The following is a 20,713-nucleotide window of genomic DNA, read 5'->3' as shown; positions in this document are numbered from 1 at the left end:
CCCTTCCATCCATCTTCTTATCTTACTGGTCAGGGTCATGGTGGGTCCATAGCCCCCTGGACAGGGCACTTGCTAATCCAGTATTTACTAGTCAGACATTCGGATGTAAAACAAAGTCATTCTGAGTGGTTCAAAGTGTTCAATGCCATTAAAAATGTTTGTGGACACCCTTTCCAATGAATGCATTCAGCTACTTTAAGTTAAACACATTGCTGACACAGATGTGCAAATGCACAAACACAGTTTAGCTAGTCCCTGAATAGAATAGGACTCTCTGGAGCAGATAAACATGAACCTATTGGCACCATGCCTAATGCCGGGCGGGCTAGAGGGGTACAAAGCCGGGTGGTATATGAGTGATGTGGTCATCATCCAACATCCCGACTTCACCAGTGCTTTCGTCGCTGAATGCAATTAAATCCTCACAGCAATGCTTTACTCAAAGTTCGGTAGAAAGCCTTCTTCATTGGACAGCAGAGACAGTTACTCCAGCAAAAGCGGGATAAACTGCAAAGATAATGCAAAGTACCTGTCCCAATACTTTTGTCCAAACATGGACGACCTAAAATATATGAGGCGCAGTGTTAAATTGTTTTGTGTTTTTTGCTCTGAATCGCATGAAGGTCCACTGCTTGTTTTCAAACTGCTGCTAATGGAACATAACTGGAGCTCGACAGGCTTGGAGGAGAACACTAACAGCCAGTTTTTACATCGGCTAACAGCCACCTGCACTGGCTGACATCTCACTGAATGATGGAGGAGAGGGAGGGCCATTGCAAGTTCAGTGCCTGGTGATGCCACAGACATTCTTCGGGTTGGTTTAGCAGTGATTCAAAATGGTGTGATGGTGCTTATAGTGTCTCAGAGGAAGACCATCCTACCCTTCAGCTGTAGTGCAGTGGGAAGAAAGCCATCGTCAGAGACATCAGAGATACACACTCACACAGGCAAAGCAGTTCTGGAACAGTACAGTTTATTCTCATCATTGAAATTTTACTGCAGTCCATAAATGTAAAGTTGATTTTGCAGGTTTTGCAGATTCCTGCGTGCTCTCGCTGTTAGACTGCTTCAGGATTCTTCGCCAGTATAATCTCCCTGTGGAAACAACATGAAAGTAAACCACAGAGCGGTTAGTGTCAGAACGACCTACACTAGAGTAAATGTCTAAATGTTTATATGGATTCATAAAAACAAAAACAAGCCGAAATAATAGCCCTTTAATACAGAGAACGCTTGTGACATCCCACATAAATAGTAATGACATAGTAAGACGTGGAAACATGATAATTAAGGCGTAGGAACAAGATAATTAAGATGTCTTACTAAGTTGAGGCCATTACCTCACTTTACCTCATTCCCACGACCTAATGATCTCATTCCCATAACTTAATGATCTCGTTCCCACGCCTTACTAAGTCATGGCCATAATTTGAAATCTTGTTCACATATCTTACTAAGTCGTGGCCACCACTTATTTACCTCATTCCTACGACTTAATGATCTAATTTCTATGACTTAATGATCTCGTACCCAAGCCTTACTAAGTCATGGCCACAATTTGGGATCTTGTTCACACATCTTACTAAGTTGTGGCCACCACTTAATTACCTCATTCCTACGACTTAATGATCTAATTTCTATGACTTAATGATCTCTTACCCACGCCTTACTAAGTAATGGCCACAATTTGGGATCTTGTTCACACATCTTACTAAGTTGTGGCCACTACTTAATTACCTCATTCCCATGACTTAATGATCTCATTCCCACAACTTAATGATCTTTTTCCCACGTCTTATTCCTTGTTCTCATGCTCTTGTTCCCACGTCCCACGTCTGATCTCATTCCTACGACTTAATGATCTCGTTCCCACGCCTTACTAAGTCATGGCCACAATTTGGAATCTTGTTCACATATCTTACTAAGTTGTGGCCACTACTTAATTACCTCATTCCCATGACTTAATGATCTCATTCCCACAACTTAATGATCTTTTTCCCACGTCTTATTCCTTGTTCTCATGCTCTTGTTCCCACGTCCCACGTCTGATCTCATTCCTACGACTTAATGATCTCCTTCCCACCCTTTACTAAATCATGGCCATGACGTAGGATCTTGTTCCCATGCCTAATTTTATTGATGTGGGATATCATCATCGGGGCTCCAAAGTTTAATGTCACTCAAACCTGAATGCTTTGGCTTGCTTCTGAAATGTTCCCAACTTTTCTATCTCTTCTCTCAGTCTCCTTAGATCATCACCGTCAAATGCTGGAAGCACTGAATCCTTTGGGAACATAACATAAAGGATCTTTGTGTTTATTTTGTCTTTCTTGACGTTGATGCACAATTTTCTAATTGTTCGTTTTCGAGATTAATATCAATAATCAGCTGAAATTTTTTCAAATAAACAAAAAAAACTCAAACTGTTTTGTTCAGCTCACCTCTCCCACACTGAAGCTGCTGGATAAGAGTTCACTGGCTGCAGCTGTGTGTGTAGATGAAGGCGCCTGGTGGAATCGGCCTCCAGTTTTATGGGCCAGGTTCCTCAGAAACCTCTTGGCTGTGCTGTCAGGGAAAGGATTTGGTACAATGTTCAATTAGACTTCACAAATGAATGGAAACTCTGTCAGTCAGTTTCACTGTTCCGATTTTTTAACCTTCATAACCAACACTGTGTTGACAAAACCTTTTTAACTCTAAAGGTTATAAAGCTGCCCAAAGCAGCATTAATACGATGGCATGTGTGTATCATGCTGGAGCTTTATCTGTGCCATTGTACACAATAGTCTAATTACGTATATATATAAATACATACATCCTCTGTGAGTTCAAACATGTAGACTATTTAGTTGTATTGTACTGGTACTATGAAAAACATGGACCAGCAATGAGTGAAGGCGCTATGATTGGTCCCAGGCACACCCATTTTTACCACTGGCCCAATTAAAATTACTTTAACATTAAAATGTCATGGATAAAAATATATATATATATATATATATATATATATATATATATATATATATATATATATATTTTTTTTTTTTTTTTTTTTTTAATGAACTCGCTATATATATGAAATTTTAAATTCCTCTTTTTATTTTTAGCCAATTTTCCTCCCCAATCCCATGTAATGCTTCCGAAACTGGGAGGGTGAGGATTGACACATGCCTCCTCCAACACATGCGCAACCAGCCACCGCATCTTTTTGAACTGGCACAGATGCAACATCACCAGGCAACCAACGCGCTTGGAGGAAAGCGCTCGGTACCCAGCTCTGATGCACCGGCAAGCAGATGCACATTCCGGCCTGCATCCCACTGAAGTGATGAGGGAAGAGAGAAAGAGCTAATCTACCCAAGGCCTATTGTGCTCACTCAGGCTCCGGCTGCTGATGGCAGGCAGCATGACCCAGGATTCGAACGATCTTCCAGTCACAGTGGAAGAGCCTTAAGTCCGAGTACTTATGGTCACTGAACCGAGGCAGAAGGAGGATTAATTTTCTGTGCCCGTTCACCCACTGAGGGCTGATTTGGTTCGTCATTTTATCTCATAAAGCCCTTAAGTTCATTTTTTGACAACAATATGCTCAGCATACTAAAGCTGTGTTGGTCTTTACTTCGCCTGAGTGTAAAACAAGATTTAATGTAGCTCTTGTAGCTCACCTGTCCTGGCAGTTGAAAGCTATGGTGTGGATGGTAATGGGCTTCCCAGCGGTCAATCTTTCAGCCTCCTTCAGCACTAGACTGCAGCTGCAGTCAAACTTACCATCAGTGATCAGATACACACCCAGCGCATCTCCGAATGCACACCCTGCCTGACGAGGACATTTTACAGAAGACAAATGAACACACATCAAACACCAAAATATGTATATGAGCATTTACCAATATACTTGATATCTCGAAGTTGCTACATAAGGACTGAGTAGAGCAGGTCCTGTTCTGGAAATACTGAGGAAGAAGCACATCTCCACACATTATGTGCCTTTAGGCAAAACCCAAACTGCAGGGCTATACTCTGGAACAATATCCACCAATACCTCTGTGGATCAACAAATACCACTGCAACATTTTGGGTTTAAAGAGAGGCCCAAATACTAATATTTTTAACATGAATTTAATATTTCTTTCTGTCAGATGTCAGATGTCAGATGCACCAACTATTCAAGTGGCTCAGTGGTCTAATGCTCTTCCACTGTGGGCCAGGGGTCGCAAGTGCGAATTTCAAGCCCTGCTGATTTGCCATCAGCACCAGAGTCTGAGAGAGCACAACTGGTCGTGCTCTATCTGGACAGGTACAAGGTGCCCTCTACCCTCATCACTCTCAAGCAATGCTGGCCGTAATGTTAGCTGGTGTGGTGGAGCTGCGGAGGACCTATTTTCCAAGTGTGTCGGCTGCCTAACAATACTGCATTGGATGCAGTTTGTAAAGGGGTGGTGGCTGGCTTTGCGTGTGTCAGAGGAGACATGTGGTAAATCTTTAGATATTATATTAAATTATAGATAAATTTGTCACACAAAAATATAAAATTAAATAAATAAAGAGATACAGCTCAGGCTCCAGCTGCTGATGGCAGGACTCGAACCAGCAATCCACTGGTACATAGTGGCAGCGGCTTAGTTATCAGCAAATTTTAATAGTCGAGTATGCTGTCAATAAAATTCCCACCCCTAACACTTATGTATGTCAGCATGTGTCAGTGTTCCTTGATGCCACTGACAGGCACTGTGTATGCATTTACCTGCAATGCCTGTAGGCTAGAGGTGCCCCCATGGGTGCTGAGGTGACCCAGCCACTCTACAGCCTCTTTACACCGCTCCTCTGAGGCCTCTACCAGCTCTGCTTGCCACACCCGCACCTCTCCGGCGAAGGCCACCATGCTAAACCTGCCCCACACACTGCATGGTGATACACTTGTTCACAGCATCAGCAGCTTTTACACCAAATACACACAACCCTCTCACCTCACGCTGTTAGCATGCAGCTGATCCCATACCAGTGAGGCCAACTCTTTCTGTAGCTCGGGCAGGCAGGGGGCCATGGAGCCGGACACGTCTAGCACTACACAAACAGCCATTTCCAGCACACAGCCAAACACACGCCTGCTGCCTAGAGGACAAGGAGGACAAAGCTTCAGTTTTTTGTGTTCAGTAAAAGGCTTTGTGGCTTTCCCAGGCTTTCCCTGCTATTGGACACCGGATTGTGGTCTTAGGGGTATATTAGAGATTTATATCTGATTAAGGTATTATGGGTGTGTTAAGTTATAGCAGAGTAAAAAGGCATCAGTGCATTTTATGATAGCAATTCTTTTTTCTTCTTTCCAAGCTCTGTTTACTGGGTAAAAACTGTACAGTTGGAACATTTACACATCAACCACACATCAAGCATCAAGCACCTGGATTAGAGCAATAACCAGGGAGAAGAGGATAGAAAAAAAAACAAACAATACAAATCGATACATATGTAAATCAATTATTTATAACACACACATATATGTATATGTAATTAAAATAAATATTACATTATGTATTTAAAATAATTTATAAAATAAATACAAATAAAATGGGAGGGAATTATATATGTATACAAACAACTATATCAAAAATAAAAAGTAATAAAAAAACCCAGCACTTCCTAACTGAACCTATATGTATCATTGTAAAGAATTTGTCTAATAAGCACTTTGATAGATAATCTAATTCTCAAAATAAAAAGTGCAGCATATCCCGACTTCAAGTGTGGGCAGATTGAGTTTCCGATTTTGGAAGTCCGAAGTTACATGTCTTGCTAAAAATGTAACAAAAGCTATTGTAGAGAGGCAAGACTAAAGGAGTTAATCCAATTATTGCAATAAAAGCATTAGGTGTGGGTCACCAATAATATCAGAGAGTGAGAGTACTGTAATTCCCAGACTATATTGTATATTTGGCCTAAATAAAATTCCTAGACAAAAATTCATAAATCACTGGCATAAATGAAATTACCAGACATTTTTGAAATGTAATTTCATAGCCTAAAAGAAATGTATTGTTCATATTATTCTAAAATGTAATTTGTTGGCCAAAATGAAATTATCAGATTTTTAAAAAAGAAATGTAATTCCATGGACTAAATAAAATGATAGAAAATAGTAAATTATGAAATATTCTGAAATGTTAAATAAATATATACACTGAATTAAAAAGGCAAATAAAATAGTAAGATCTGAGACTCAACGCTGTTTTGTATTATGAAGTTTATTAGAAGGCAACAGCTCTGTACTGCAAAGTTTAGGACAAGATCTAACAGGATCTATGGGAAATACTGAGATGTGAACTGCGTTCCTTCCCTACATCCTTGGTTTTGTGTAGGGTTCTGTGTTCTGTAAGCGTTTGATGAAGTCTACCTGAGAGCAGCCACTGCATCCTCTGAGCATAGCGCTGCAGGACCTTCTCTGTCTGAATCAGGTACTGCTTTAACTTGCCCGGGCTCACGAGCAGGTGTCGAACACTTCCCTAACGACAGAAAGAAAACAAACAAACAATTAATATTGCATGTAACCACACACACACTACCACACACGCAACCACACACGCAACCACAGACGTATCAGTAGTGCCAGCTGTACAAAATGATGTCATCTGGGCCAGGATGTTAAACTTCCCTGGAGGGAGATTTATCTCATTACCAAATGATCAGCTTCTTCATTAAATCAATCGGTGGTGTTAGAACATGCAAAAACACAAGGCAGTGCAGATGCTGCAGCCTTCAGGATTAGAGATAATGTCACCTGTCTCCATAGCACCAGTTATTTGTTTTTAACTGGTCAACCTTACTCAAAAACATAAGTAAATGAGCTGCATTTGAAACTGTGTAAGATGTTCAGTCTGTGGCTCCACCCCCTTTAATCTGTTTGGTGACCTTCCTATTCTCTGACTCCTGACCACAGACGGCTGTGGTGTTAAAGGGATTAGAACTAACGATCTCTTGTCTCTTGACAAGCAGGCAGTTAGACAGTTGCTCCACTCTGGAGCTGTGAAGTCGTGTACGTTTCTGCGTCTGAGAAAGAAGGGAAAGGTAAATTTACTCAGAACTGTTTTCATGTAGTGTAATTACAAAGCTCTAGACCGGCCCTACGACCTAACTACTTCCGAGGAGCCGACATGCTCGCAAGAAAGCGCTGGGTCCACAGCTCCACCACACCAGCTAACAGACGGCCATGCCAACCAACATCGCTTTAAGTTTGATGAGGGGAGAGAGCTTCATCTACCCACCTGGAAATAACACAGCCGATTGTGCTCCCTCAGATTCCGGCTGCTGAAGGCAAAGTGGAATGGCTCGGGATTTGAACTCACGATCCCTGGGCCATAGTGGCAGCGCAATAGACAATTCTGAGTCCATGTGTAAAAAATGGATGGAACGGGAATGTTTGACTAAACTTAGAGTCAACCTTAAAAAAAAACGTCCCGTCCTGACTTTCTTACAGTGTGTTCCTGCATTAACAATAGGCTACATGTAGCTCCTACTGTAATTACCCATCCTGCTAACAGATTATAGAATTTCATTAGATTGGATTTGATTGATTGGCTTATTTAACCCTATGATATCTGATCTACTAGATACTAGATATACCTAAAATCAGCCTGATGTCGACACTGGGTATTGGATCAGGGCTACCTATACTTATACCTATACGAGCTGCCCCTGGGTGTCCGAACGGCCGAGTCGCTCGCTGTCTTCAAATGCAGACTAAAGACCCACCTCTTCCGAGAGTACTTGGACGAATAGTTCTATGGTCGCCTTATTGTATTGTGTTTAGCAATGTCTAAGCTTAGAGGTATCTTTTAAATTATTGGTCTATTCTAACTAGCGAAGGTTTTCTTGGGTAAATAGCAAAGCACTTTGTAAGTCGCTTTGGATAAGAGCGTCTGCTAAATGCCGTAAATGTAAATGTAATGTAAATGTATACTTACATTGAGTTGTACACTGGGAAAAATAGCACAGTACTTTGCCGACACGCTCTTGTGCACGGTCCGCACCAGTCTCTTGCGGTGGGTGCATTCAGGTCCAGACACTAACTTGTGCAGGTCAAGTTTGAGACTCCTAATGCCAAACAGTTTCAGCCACTGCAAGGAAACAAGCAAAGAGAAGACCCACAGAAAAGAAAAGAGTCCATAAAATCAGTAATTCAATCTGATTAGGTTGATAACAGTACGCTAAAGAGAGTGGAACCTGTTTAGTGGAACAGAGGTCCTCCTGTTTAGGGAGTTTGACGGTGGTGCTGGTGTACTTCTGGACACACTTGGGCTTTAGATATGTCTTAAAAACGGCCCCTGGGGGACATCAAACAGATAGAAATAGGAGCGAAAAGATATTACAGAGATGCTATAAAAATCTAAAATTTAAAAAATGCTATAAAATCTATAAACACACGACAGAAACAGAAGGATGGACACACCGCTGAAGCAGAGCTGTAGAACTCACCTAGGTTGCCGTCCTCCAAGTAGAAAACCGAGTGGGATATTTTGGTCTTCCTCTGCTTGGCAGAGTTTACTGGTCTGGCTGATTTCCAACTGTCCACGGGATGAGCTGAAAACAACAGTAACAGATATACCCCTCAAGTCAATGCACCCTTCAGTCCACCAGGACAATCACTGCTGTTGGAAAGCCAGAAAAGCAGCACCTTCAGCCATACAGTGTATAAAAGAAGCATACACAACATGTCCAAATATTGGTACAGATCTGCTCATCCAACATTTAAGGAGCACATTAGGGTGAACCCATTACAGACACCCAGCTGTACAATCCTCACTGAAAGCACAGCCAACAGAATGGGACACAATGGGAAAATGTGATGGAGCCCCATTCAATACATTTGGATTTGGAGCTGGAATAGTGCTTGTGACCCAGAACAGATCATTCCAAACTTATGATTATGCTCTTGTGGCTGAATGCAATCAAATGTTGCTACATATAAGGGCTGCACAGCTGCATGCATTTGCTAACCCCTGTTCACTGCTGGAAGGGCCTACAAGGGACACTTGACAGTTGTCATAACTGGACCTCGGAGCAGTGGAAGAAGGTTGCCTGGTCCAATGAGTTGTAGTAGAGTGAGCTATTTTGGCAGGCGGTCATAATGCTCTGGCTTATCAGTGTATAATGCAGTCGAGTTTTCTGTTAGTAAGCATTGTAATGGTACTCCAGCACCTACCCAGAACTGTTTTGCCCATTTCTTTGTTAAGGGGTTGAGCAACACAATGACGTTACTGGCCTCATTCTCCTGGCATGTTCTACTGAGTGTCACTGTGGGACTCACCTGGTGGGATGACTGCTTTACCACTGCTTGGTCTCCATGTTGGTGAACGCTTCCCCTCCTTACTCTCCTGTGTGTACATAAGTACATAGATTCAGCTTAAAAGTCAGGGCCTCTTTTTTTTTTCACTGTAGGGTTCTGAGCTTGTTCTCAGCACAAAGGGTAACCGTTCTGGTGGCTTTACCACTGGGTCAAGCCCGGTTTTCTCAACACGATTAGCTAACCCAGCCACAGAAAAGCTCGGAGGGAGGGCATAGTGACGTATATAAATCTGCTGATTGGCTCCACATTTGAGTCACCTTTGGCTGCAAGATTCGAGGTACAGAAAATGGCTCTATTTAATAAGTACAAAATCATTAGTGTGGCCAAAGTGGGGCCTCGTCCAACACTGCTACTGTGGCATGAGCACAGCCCGGCTCGCTTAGCGAACAGGTCAAAAGTTTCAAACAGACTTTTTAAAGCAGATTCCAACATTATTTGTCATACTACATCTTTTAAATAGCCTCCTTGGCCTGGTTTGAGAAAAATGTGCAGATTACACAATGCCAACATATGAATTATAGCGCTAGCTAGCTACATTTGCCTTGACTGAAGATAGGAACTGTCACATAATTATTATGAGACGCCCGTGCACTTCCTGATCCGGATTTATCAACACAGCACTGGTACCTGACTACTGTGGGCAGAGTTTGGTAACAACGTAGCTGTACTGACCGTTCTCCCCAAACTCAGCCTTGTAGGTCTCGGAGGTGGCAGTTTGTTGTGCCCCTGTGGCCAAGCCTCGGAGCACAAAGCTGGACTGCAGCACTCCTGAGACTGGGCCTCTTCTGCATCTGTTTTGTTGGAGCTTCTCTGAACCAGAGAATCCACTAACTCACAGCACTGCACCAAAAAAAGAAAATATACAGTCCATTACCCAGCTGTGTGGAAAGGCCAGCAGGGCAAGAAGACAGAAGATCATCATCACTTAAGCATGTTGGCTGGGAAACACGCTGTTAAACGGTCCACAAACACTGGGCCAATAAAGCCTGGTTCTGATTCTGATTCAGGACAACGAGTTCAGATCAGACCAAGATGACCCAAAATGGCGTTCCAGTCTCACCTTCTGCCAGTAATTAGCAGCCGTCTCCATTTCTCCAATTAGGGCAATGACGTCATCACTCTCCACTATGCCTAGGGGTTAAGAGGACAGGAGTCAAGCTCATATTTTCCACACACACACACACACACACACACAGCTTGTTTGTTTGTTTGTTTGTAAGAAGTATCTGGTTTGTCAGCTTTGCTAAGGGCAGTGTAATGTTCCCCAGTAGTCCTTTAAACGTCAGATCTACTAAAGCAGGCAGGCTGCTAATTGCCATATTATGCTGTATCCACGTCAGAGCTTTTTATATTCGGATGGTAACGACATCAATAAAACTCATCACAGGTGCATGTGCGTTTAAGTGAGGGTTAAGTGGACTACAAGCAAGGTGAAGTCACTGGTGTATTAAGTGTCCCACAGTGAGGCACAGTGATTTGTCCGGGGAGGTGCTTTAAAGGTTCCACAGAATGCATTTATTGAGTATTTTAAGTTTGATATATAAATTGGATGGAAAATACTCATATGTGGTCCCATTTGAAACACTCTGACTGATGTCTGTCCCCATGTTTATCTTACACAGTTGATCGTCCATTTTGGTTCAGCCTATGTAGTCCAGTTTTTTTTAAACAAGACGACGGTGGAGAGAAGATACAGTTATCTTAGCACAGATCTCTGTTTGCTCTGTTTCATGCTAAGTTTGACCTCCCCTTCTGTAGACACCAGCACAGGAAAAGCTGAGGTCATGAGGCCTGGTGCACGTTGCAACCAGTATTCCCACGACTAGCAGGGTCTGGAGGTGTTTTACAGTTTCCCCAGCTTTCACTGGTGCTTTTGCTAGTGGGCAGAGTTTGGGGGTGTCTGTAAGACTGTAATGTGACTGATGAGCTTTGGGGCTTTGAATTTGGCCTGTTATCCAGCTGTTTTGGTTCTGCTGGAGGAACAACTACAGTGTTTCAGCTTTACTGTGTGTCACTTTTCCATGTACTGAACTCTCAATATTCAACTATACCAAGGAAAAATATAGACCCCTTTAACAAATCTGTTCCATCACATCTTCATCCGTACGCAACCCTGATGTCAGTACGTCATACTAGTAATGCAGGATGACCCTCTATTCTTCTTCTTAGCCCTACCTGTGTCGGTTATCCACTGGAAGCGGCCGTTGCCCGCATGTGCTAGGTCACGCAGCACCTGAGCCGTCTCAGCCCAGGTGACGTAGCGGGTGGTTGGGTGCCACGCCGGCTCACTCTCTCTAGCAAAAAGGCTCACATGAATCCTGAGACCTGGACTACTGCAGATTTCGGACACATACGCAGAGACTGCTGCCTGGGGACACAAGCCAGGAAACACACACAGTCACATAATTCAGCCACTGTCCAACAGCTTCTGTTACAAATGCTTCTGTTACATTATATCTTAATGTCTTATTATTAATATATAATAATCTTATCTTATTATATCTTAGATAAGGTCTTACATTTATATTTACTATATATTCTATGTATAATATATTCATATATATTCCATATCTCTATATGCTCTATTATGTTGTTTATTTTGTAAATTTGGATTTTTCTTGATATTCTTCATTTTCATTTTTATTGGATCTTATATTTTTATCTATCCTGTTCTTTCATATCGATTTCCAAATGTTACCAGACAGCCGTCAAAGCATGTTACTGCTAGCTGTACCATGTCTGACTGTGCATATGACAAATAAATTTATATTTGATAAATGTATATTATATTTGATTTGACTGGAAATGATGGAAAGCTTGCCTGGACCAGTTTAGCCAGCTTTCATCTTTTGCTTTTGCTTGTATTTGCAGGTGCTGTAGCCTCGTCCTATGAGGCACACTTACAAAGGGTCAAATGGGTCTAATGGTGCCAGTGTGGACCTATTAAACATGCTACGGCAGTAGCGCAGTTGGATGAGCCCAGTAGCCGTGCCTTGCTAATGCAGCAGTAACGATGCTGTACATGGCACAGTCGCAACATTGGCCGACACCCATAGCCGACATGCTAATGCCACTTTATTATGCTACAGTGCACTTAAGTGTACTTGTGGCCACACTAATGATTGGTGCACTGAAAAGAGCTAAACTAGAACTGGCTAGATCTGTCCTTATTAGATCCTGTCTCTCCACCACGCTCTGTACTGGAAATATAAAGACCTCGGATCTCGTGGCACAAAAGGTGACGCAAATATGGAGCCAATCAGCAGATCCCTACATCATTAAGCCCTCCCACTGAACAGTGATATGGCCCCAAGTACGGTTAGAGACCAAAGAGTCTACGTTGAATCTTTGCATTACAGAAAACTATCACTGCTGCATGAGCTGTGTGAGTGCAGGCCTTACAGGGTCCTGGTCCGGCATGCCGGTGGTGAAGAGATACACTCCACGAGTCAGAGAGGAATCACTGTTTGAATCTGCCTGTGCAGCATGCTGAATGGCAGCCAGCATGTTACGCCCCCCTTCACACTCTAGACCCTGAATCCACCTAGAGAGAAAGAGGGAGACGCACACAAACACACATACAGAGCTTATAATGAGTGTAAGAAGCATCATTAAACCTTCAGCTGTGGATCAACACTATTAGATTCATAGTAATGACCTATTAATTGTTTGTAATTACAGAATAATAATTGTGTATAATGTGATTCTTAAGCTTATGCGACTAATAAGCCTGGGGTTTCAGGGTTAAGTAAGGTCATTCTAAGGCTGAGGGAAATACAGCGCTAGTAGTACTTACTGCCAGACATCCTGAAGGTTTTCACGGGTTGGGGGGGCCATTTGCTCCCTCCATGGTTTTATGTCTGATCCAAAACTGTGAAGCAGTAAAGCAGAAACAATAACTGTCATCATACTGTACACTAAATAAAGAGTCCACATATTTGTGGACACCCCTTGTTTTAGTGAGTCTAGCTACACCTGCTGCTGTCAATAGAATGGGATTCTATGGAGGAACTGCACTCTATGGAGGTCATTATGTCCAAGCATCAGCTAGATGGTTCTAAATCCCCACATCAAACATGCTCTTGCGGCTGAATGCAATGAAATCCTCACAGAAAAATGACTTTCCACTAAGAGCAGAGTCTGTTTTTCATTTTTTTTAATCTGCTTGATTCCTAAAGGGACACTGGATGAGCAGGTGTCTACAAACTTTTGGCTACAGAGTGAGGAATCAAGAGGTTGAGGCCTACGCTGTGACGTTAAAGCTGTGTGTGTTGGGCAGTTGCTCCTGCAGCAGTAGACGGACAGCGTGCCGGATGTGCAGCTGGGAATGACTGTTCATCTCAGACATGTCCAGGAGAACCTGGACTCTACACAAGACAACAGAGAGAGAGAGAGAGAGAGAATAGCAAGCAAGAGATTGTAGCCGGTTAGCGTTTAGCCTCCCCAAGTTCGGCTTTCATCTTACTGGTCTTACTGGTAAAAAAAAAAAGAAGAAATTAGCCAATCCTTTCTGATGTATGTTTAGCTCCAGATTGGTTCAGCTGAGGAAGTCCAGAGAGCAAACGATGGAGAGAAGAGATGGTAAAGTTAGTGTCAGCTAGCATTAGCTGCTTTCACTTTAATGCGTGTCAGGTTTGAGCTCCTCTTCTGAGGACACTGACACAGGTAGAGCCGTAGTCATGAGGCCTGGTTCCCATTGCAACCCTTATCCCCATGACTAGCAGAGTCTGGAGGTGATGAGCTGCTCTCTAGTATCAACAACAACATATTCTCCTGTGGTCGCCGTCGAGCTTTGACTAGGGCTTTTTGGCTAGTGGGTGGTGTTTATGCACATTTTGGGTGTGTAAATAAAGCCAGTCAAGACTGGGTTTGTAACAGTTTTGAGGTTTTGAAATCACTGAACCCTTTTCCAGTTCTGTTTTGGTTCTGCTGGATTTTTAGGGCAATCAATAATGTTCATTCAATCAATTTGTGTGGATGGAAGCAACTGTTGCATCAACCCATACGGTCACAGTACTGGGGTCTTTTAACAGCACACACCTGTTGGATTTTCTCTACCTTCCTGGGCAGCTCTATATAGTAGTCTCAGTGTTAGTGTAACTGATTAATCAGTGATATATATATAAAAATATATATATGAAAAGCATATAAAAAAATATTTAAAAATATAAAAAGCAAGAGTCTTACTGTTGCTCACACACTGCTCCCCAAATCTGCCTGCTGCCAGTACTGCTCAACCACGCTGCCCTATCCTCCAACACATGCTCAGCCTCCAGCAGCCGCTTCTGTAAGAGGATAGGAAGACAAGAAAAAATGTCCAGAGGAACAACTGGACACACTGTAATAATGCAAATCTGCGCTGGATGAAAATAAACTGCTTGGTCATTGGTGCACCTGGTAATTCCGCAGCAAGCACAGGTCAACATGTACGTTCTTTACTGTTCCATCATGCCACTCGAACTGGACCATGGCTTTCTGCAAAGATTAGCATTTATTGAGCTACATTTTTATATAGGTTCAGACACTGTTAATCTGAAAGTCCTAATTATTCACTACATTGACAAAAGTATTGGGACACCTGCTTATTTATTGTTTTTTTTTTTATAAACAAAGGGTAATAAAAAGACTTTCTCCTGCTCTTGATGGAGTAACTGTCTCTACTGTCCAAAAAAGAAGGCTTACTACTGGATTTTGGAGCATTGCTGTGAGGATTTGACTGCATTCAGCAACATGAGTATTAGTGAAGTTAAGATGTTGGACGATAACCACCGCACCTCATCCCCGAGTCATCCAGACGATACAGTTTCACTGCTCTATAGCTCAATGCTGGGGCAATTGGCAGTACTTCTCTACAGCGACTGGACAAGCTGTGCGTATGTATGCATTGCACTTCTGTTTTAGCAATGGGTGCAACTTTCAGTAGCTGAATGCATTCATTAGAAGAGGTGTCCACAAACATGTGGACATTTAGTAGGTCTTTAAGCCCAGTAAGTAAAGAAAAAGAAGAAATGCTGTAATGTGAACTTACCTCATGCACTGTTGAGTGGACAGTCTTTCTCAAGATGGGAACAAAGCCCTCTTTTGGGGAGTAAACATTAGGAGCCAGGACCTGGTACAGGCTGAGCTTCTTGGCTGTAGACAGGAAAGTATGGAAAGCTGTCAGTGTAAGACTCTCGTACATCAACAGCCATTTTCACAGTAAACTAACAAGAACTGGACTTGTAAGGGGTCCACACTTGTGTCCTATGGATCGGGCAGTTCTGAAGGATGTTATAGTAAATATCAGTGCCTACAGAACATCCTGGATCTGCTGGATCTGCAGGTGAACATAAATCCAGTAAAAAGGAGAAACAAGAGCTTCTCATTCTGAAGAAAGAAAGTAGTGAGATCTTGTCTGTGAGCTAGTCTAAATGTTCTAGAGAACCTCCAGGGTTCTCCTGGACGCCCCCCAGTCCAGCCAGCACAGCGTGGAGGATGAGTTCAGCTCCATCAGCAGCAGCAGCAGCAGCAGCAGCAGCTCACCTGAATTACCATCATTAAGCCCTGATTTACCACCAAACCAGGTGTTGATCTGAGGAGAACTCTAAATAATACTAGACTCCATGAGAGAGGAGAACTTTCGAAATGTTCTAATGAACATAGTGATGGAGAACCACCACCATCACTTTCTGGAGTAATTTTATTTGTATTAATTCTATCTTTCTGCCCAGTTTATCACTTTTTACAGGTGCATTTGCACAGTACTGTATACGGTCAGTTTGTCAGTGCCACAATTTGTGTTGTTTTGTCTCAGTACTTTAGCCAAGCGTCAACATGTCCTAAACTACAGTCATCAACACAAGCACCTTTCAGGCCGTTGGATTTCAGCCACTCAGCGGAGGTGATAGGCAGGGGAGCCGGGGGTTGGATGCACAGAGCAGCACTGCCATCGTCTGGATCCGACTTCAAATCAGACAAGGACAGACTGTCTAAATCTGTGGAGATCTGCAGAGGTAGCAAAGTGTAGGGAGTTAAAATCTGTGTGAAATTGTCAAGTAGAATATTTCTAGATGTCTCCATATGTGACGCATACATATGTATGAAATCTGCTCTGCTCTTATTACCAAAAGCTACGCCTCTTTGGCCTTTTGGCCTTCTCCTATTGGACAGGTCCAAGTTATCCTGCTAACTGAGAAATCCTGCTCTATGCTTTGTGTGATTCAGCTTCAGTTATCAAATCATTCATGACTGAATCACATTCGTTACAACAGTGACAAGCACAGAACTGGCGCCATTAAGGAACATTTTAAGCTGTTGTAGTGTGGGCATTTCTTTCCGACTCAGCATTACCTCAGACAGCGCAGAGGCAGTCATATCTCTTATGCTCTGAATGTGATGAAGAACATCTCTAGCAGATTTGATCTCATTCCACAGAGGCTCCAAGTCACTACTGCTGTCCACCACACCCTAGCGGAAGCAAAAACACACGCTACGATATCCAAACGCTTTACAATTTGTATCAAATCAAATCACAGGACATATAGTAAGTGACGTTCACGTTACCAGTACAGCAGAAAACAGGTGATATCTCCCCTCTGTGACTTCAGCGATGTTTTTGACAATCTCCTGTATAAATACAACCAACCTCCAGTCCACTCGTACCACCAGCACAACACACACTACCACACTCCACCCCACCATCACCGTCAGTGTCAGGGTCAGTGCTGAGAATGACCCACCACCCAAATACTAAATCTGCTCTGTGGTGGTCAGTCCTGTGGGGTCCACAGGAACAGGGTGAAAGGAGGCTAATAACAGAGTATGCAGAGAAACAGATGGATACAGTCTGGCATTACAGAACTGTAACAGTGGTGTTATTGTTATGGCTGATCTGTGTATGTGCACAATCCATTTATTCTCCAATATAATTACATAGTATTTATCAATATATCACAATTTCTGTTGCATGGGAGCTTATACCCTGCAGTTAGAGCTGTGTAAACTGCCTTAATCACACATTTGCCCCAAGACAGATTCAAGTTCTAATGTGGTCTCAGGCAATGTGTGAGACTATAAAAATGGGCCAACACAAGCTTTGAGATGGCTCTTACTACTGTTTACCTGTTATATCCTTGAAAGTGTGTCAAAAAACACATAAGCTAGTCTATTTTAGAGTCTCTTAAAGCAGCTTAAGGCAAGTGTGGGTTGATTTTCACGTACCGACCTGTTGAACAGTGTATACTTACAATGACAACTGGACTGCAGGTGTTGTAGGCCACAACATGGACAGAAGGCACCTTGTCCTGCACTTCCTGGGCCATGTAGCTAAGTATATTATGTGGATCCTGGTCAGGGCTGGAGAAAAATCAAGCAGCATTGCTTCCTGGTCAGTACTCCACCCAGTTTGGTGCGTTTACTCCACCTGTACATGAATGTGAATGCAATGGAGATCACTAGGTCATGTTCTCTCACCAGGAGCCGAGAATGATGAGCAGGGAGTCGAGCTGTGCCTGGCTCCAGGCTCTCTTTAAAGCATGTAGGAGATTACAGCCTCCACTCGGCCTCAGCTGCAGAACCCACTGCTGAGCCTCCTGCAACCTGGGACAGCACAGAAAATCGTGCAGGACGACTGATCCCCTGTATACCTTTATTCGGTCTTACGGGTCTTATTGATTCTCAACATGTTTCCACAGTGAGGAATTCAACTGAAACCAGACTCACCTCAGTGGAGTGACGTCTCTCGGTCCGGTCCACAAGCTGCTAAGCTCCGTGCCAAAGGACATCAAGTGCAGAACCTTCTTCATACTAAACTGCTCCTCTATGAGACGCTTGAGAAGAAGACCACAAGCCATAAAATCACCAGCAATAATCATAAAAGGTGACAATATGTCAATCTGAAAGAATTTCCACACCAGGAGGTTGTGCTGTAGATCCTCCAGCCTCTCCTCAGAGCAGTTTTCATCAGACGTGTCGACAAGGACTCCAAGTCTGGATCCTTTCACCGTCCCGAACATCTAACAGACAGAACCAACACAGCTTGGGACAAAAACGATCACAGTAAACAAAGCCTAGGGACAAACATCTAACTCTAACATCTGCTCTACCCCTGATCTAAACTGACGTGAGAACCTCCAGTGGGAATGACGACCTGCTGGTCTATGGAGAGAATATTTACCTTCCTGCTGCCTTGACTGAGCCACCGTATTCTGCTGTGGTACAGGTCAGTCGCCCTGCATAAACAGTGTTGGGCACGTTATGGGCACGTTATCTGCTACCCCCAAACCTGCTCAGTGAAAGAGCAGGTGTCCCAATACTTTTGTCCATATAGTGTAACTGTGATCTGTGACACTCCACTTACTGGTAAAGCTGCATCTCAAAGTCAGCAAGTGTCTCTGAGTCGATCTCCAGCTGTGCGCATACCCCATCTCCTCTTGGAGAACTGGAAGTTGTGGAACAGTGAGAGAAAAGGTGAGAGAGACTGAGCCCACAGCTGTCCAGACCGCACTCCTCCAGCCAGTCCAGTGAGCTCTGACAGTCATCTACGTCCTCCTTCTGCTCCGGCCGGCTCTGCATGGCAATAACAGCAACAATGCACCAATCAGTGAACGTTAATAAAGTCCCGGATGTTAAATGAGGTTCGGTAACCCCTGGACACACCTTTACATTGCAGGTTTCACCACCATTGCTGGCAAGGGATCCTTTGTTGTATGGTTGTGTGGCACTGGGCTTGTTTTTAGATGACCTGCGGACAAGCGATCCAATCAGTCAAAGTAGGCTGACAGCCAGATCTGGTTTGCATGCATGTGGCGGATACACATACCTGAAAGACTGACCGCTGTGAGCCATGCTGGAGTGGTCAGGGATTCCTGAGAGCGAGAAAGAAAGGACAGAAGTATTGGGACGCCTGCTCATTTAGTGTTTCTTCCAAAATCAAGGCTATTATAAAGAGTTCATCCTGCTTTTGTTGGAGTGACTGTAATCTCTACTAGATTTTGCAGGAGCATTGCTGTGAGGATTTGATTGCATTCAGCAATAACAGCGTTAGTAAGGTTTACCACCCCACCTCATCAGAAAATTAAGGATAGAGCACCATACATCATTCCAGAGCACACAGTTCTTCTTCACAGCTCAATGCTTAGAAGGGGTGTCCACAAACATTTGGCAAGGTTTCTAGGGCTGAACTCCTGAGTGACAGTGTGTCTAAAACACTCTAAAATATCGATATTTTCGATATTTACACAATCACAGAGCATTGAAGTGTTTTATAAACGCTTTACAAACATTTTCTAAACAGTACTTGGGGGTTTTGACCCCTAAATCTCAGAAAAGTCGTTTAGCTAGCTGGCGCTAGCGAAGCTGCTAACCTGAACCCAGGCAGATCCGCTGAGGTGAGCTCGCGCTTCTCCAGACCTCGCCGCCATGGCTGTGTTTTTGTGTTTCCACGGCAACCTCGCGAGCGCTGAAACGGTCGTATTAATGTTCATTATTAATTATTAATTAATTATTGTAATTATTCATGTAAATTGTGTTATCACTGCCTTATTTTACAATAATAAAATAATTTATTTATTTAATACTGTGTTCAAATAAACTACGGCTGATTACAGAAAGAACAACAGTAGATGGCACTAATAATATAATTATAAATATAATAATTAAATCATTTGTAATCATTAAAACTAATTTGAACTTTTAATAAGGACTATTAATAACCGAAATGTAGTGACTTTCTCATAGAAGGTAATTACCAAAATACACCAGTAGATGGAGCAGTAGCACTACTAATATCATTATAATTGCAATAACAATATTTTTATTTATAATATTATTTTTTAATGTTTAGAAGAGCTTACAGAATTATAATAACAGTACAGTTGCTTACAGAAGGAAAGTTGTGCACCAGTAGATGGCACTTTTTACTTGGGAACTTGGGTGTCAGCTTTGCCATTGACAAGCATAGTGTGTGTATTCCTTTCAGTTTAATGGATCAGCTGGTTTATCAGCATGACCAACCTGACCATACCGGCTATACTGTTAAACCAGGGTGGTCAGGCTGATCAGAACTCATTTTGTTGGGGCTCCCAGTGGCTCAGTGGCCTAAGGCCCGCTGAAACTATGGCCAGAGGATCATAGGTTAGAATCCAGGGTCATGCTGCTTTGCCATCAGCAGCCAGAGCCAGAGAGAGCACAGTTATATATGACAGAGATATATGATATATATATGCTCTCTCTGGGTGTGTAGATGGTGCTCTCTCTCCCCTCATCACTCCCCTTGTGTTTCAGGCCAGCACAGCTGGGAATTGACTGCTTAGCGATGCTGCATTGACAGCAGTTTGAAGAAAGGCGGTGGCTGACTTTACATGTATTTGAGGAGGCATGTGCTTGTCCTCACCCTCC

The 20,713-nt window shown here is 42.9% G+C and overlaps 1 protein-coding gene across 2 annotated transcripts; it reads right to left on the bottom strand.

The window, feature by feature from the left end:
* Window positions 1-952: 952 nt before the first annotated feature.
* vwa3a (von Willebrand factor A domain containing 3A) lies at window positions 953-19,728 on the bottom strand. 2 transcript variants are annotated; one of them, XM_072675196.1, is made up of 32 exons: window positions 19,681-19,728; window positions 19,137-19,182; window positions 18,974-19,058; window positions 18,675-18,883; window positions 18,492-18,546; window positions 18,229-18,330; window positions 18,038-18,144; window positions 17,789-17,914; window positions 17,563-17,671; window positions 16,880-16,942; window positions 16,667-16,783; window positions 16,183-16,321; window positions 15,366-15,469; window positions 14,732-14,812; window positions 14,525-14,622; window positions 13,585-13,704; window positions 13,134-13,208; window positions 12,740-12,881; window positions 11,513-11,705; window positions 10,398-10,468; window positions 10,010-10,177; window positions 9,299-9,365; window positions 8,467-8,571; window positions 8,215-8,315; window positions 7,956-8,108; window positions 6,389-6,497; window positions 4,968-5,112; window positions 4,745-4,889; window positions 3,666-3,817; window positions 2,442-2,565; window positions 2,187-2,284; window positions 953-1,095 (listed from the first exon to the last, which is right to left on the bottom strand). In XM_072675196.1, the coding sequence occupies exons 2-32, from the start codon at window positions 19,160-19,162 to the stop codon at window positions 1,059-1,061; spliced, it is 3,426 nt and encodes a 1,141-aa protein (XP_072531297.1). In that variant the 5' UTR covers window positions 19,163-19,182; window positions 19,681-19,728; the 3' UTR covers window positions 953-1,058. The 2 variants fall into 2 exon arrangements, with proteins under 2 accessions (XP_072531297.1, XP_072531298.1); XM_072675197.1 differs by lacking the exons at window positions 953-1,095; window positions 2,187-2,284; window positions 3,666-3,817 and having other exon boundaries at window positions 2,448-2,565.
* Between the last annotated feature and the right edge of the window lie 985 nt (window positions 19,729-20,713).

This window comes from Salminus brasiliensis, chromosome 3 (assembly GCF_030463535.1).
Source record: "Salminus brasiliensis chromosome 3, fSalBra1.hap2, whole genome shotgun sequence".
Lineage (NCBI taxonomy): Eukaryota > Metazoa > Chordata > Actinopteri > Characiformes > Bryconidae > Salminus > Salminus brasiliensis.
This window is presented reverse-complemented; position numbering and strand designations above follow the sequence as displayed.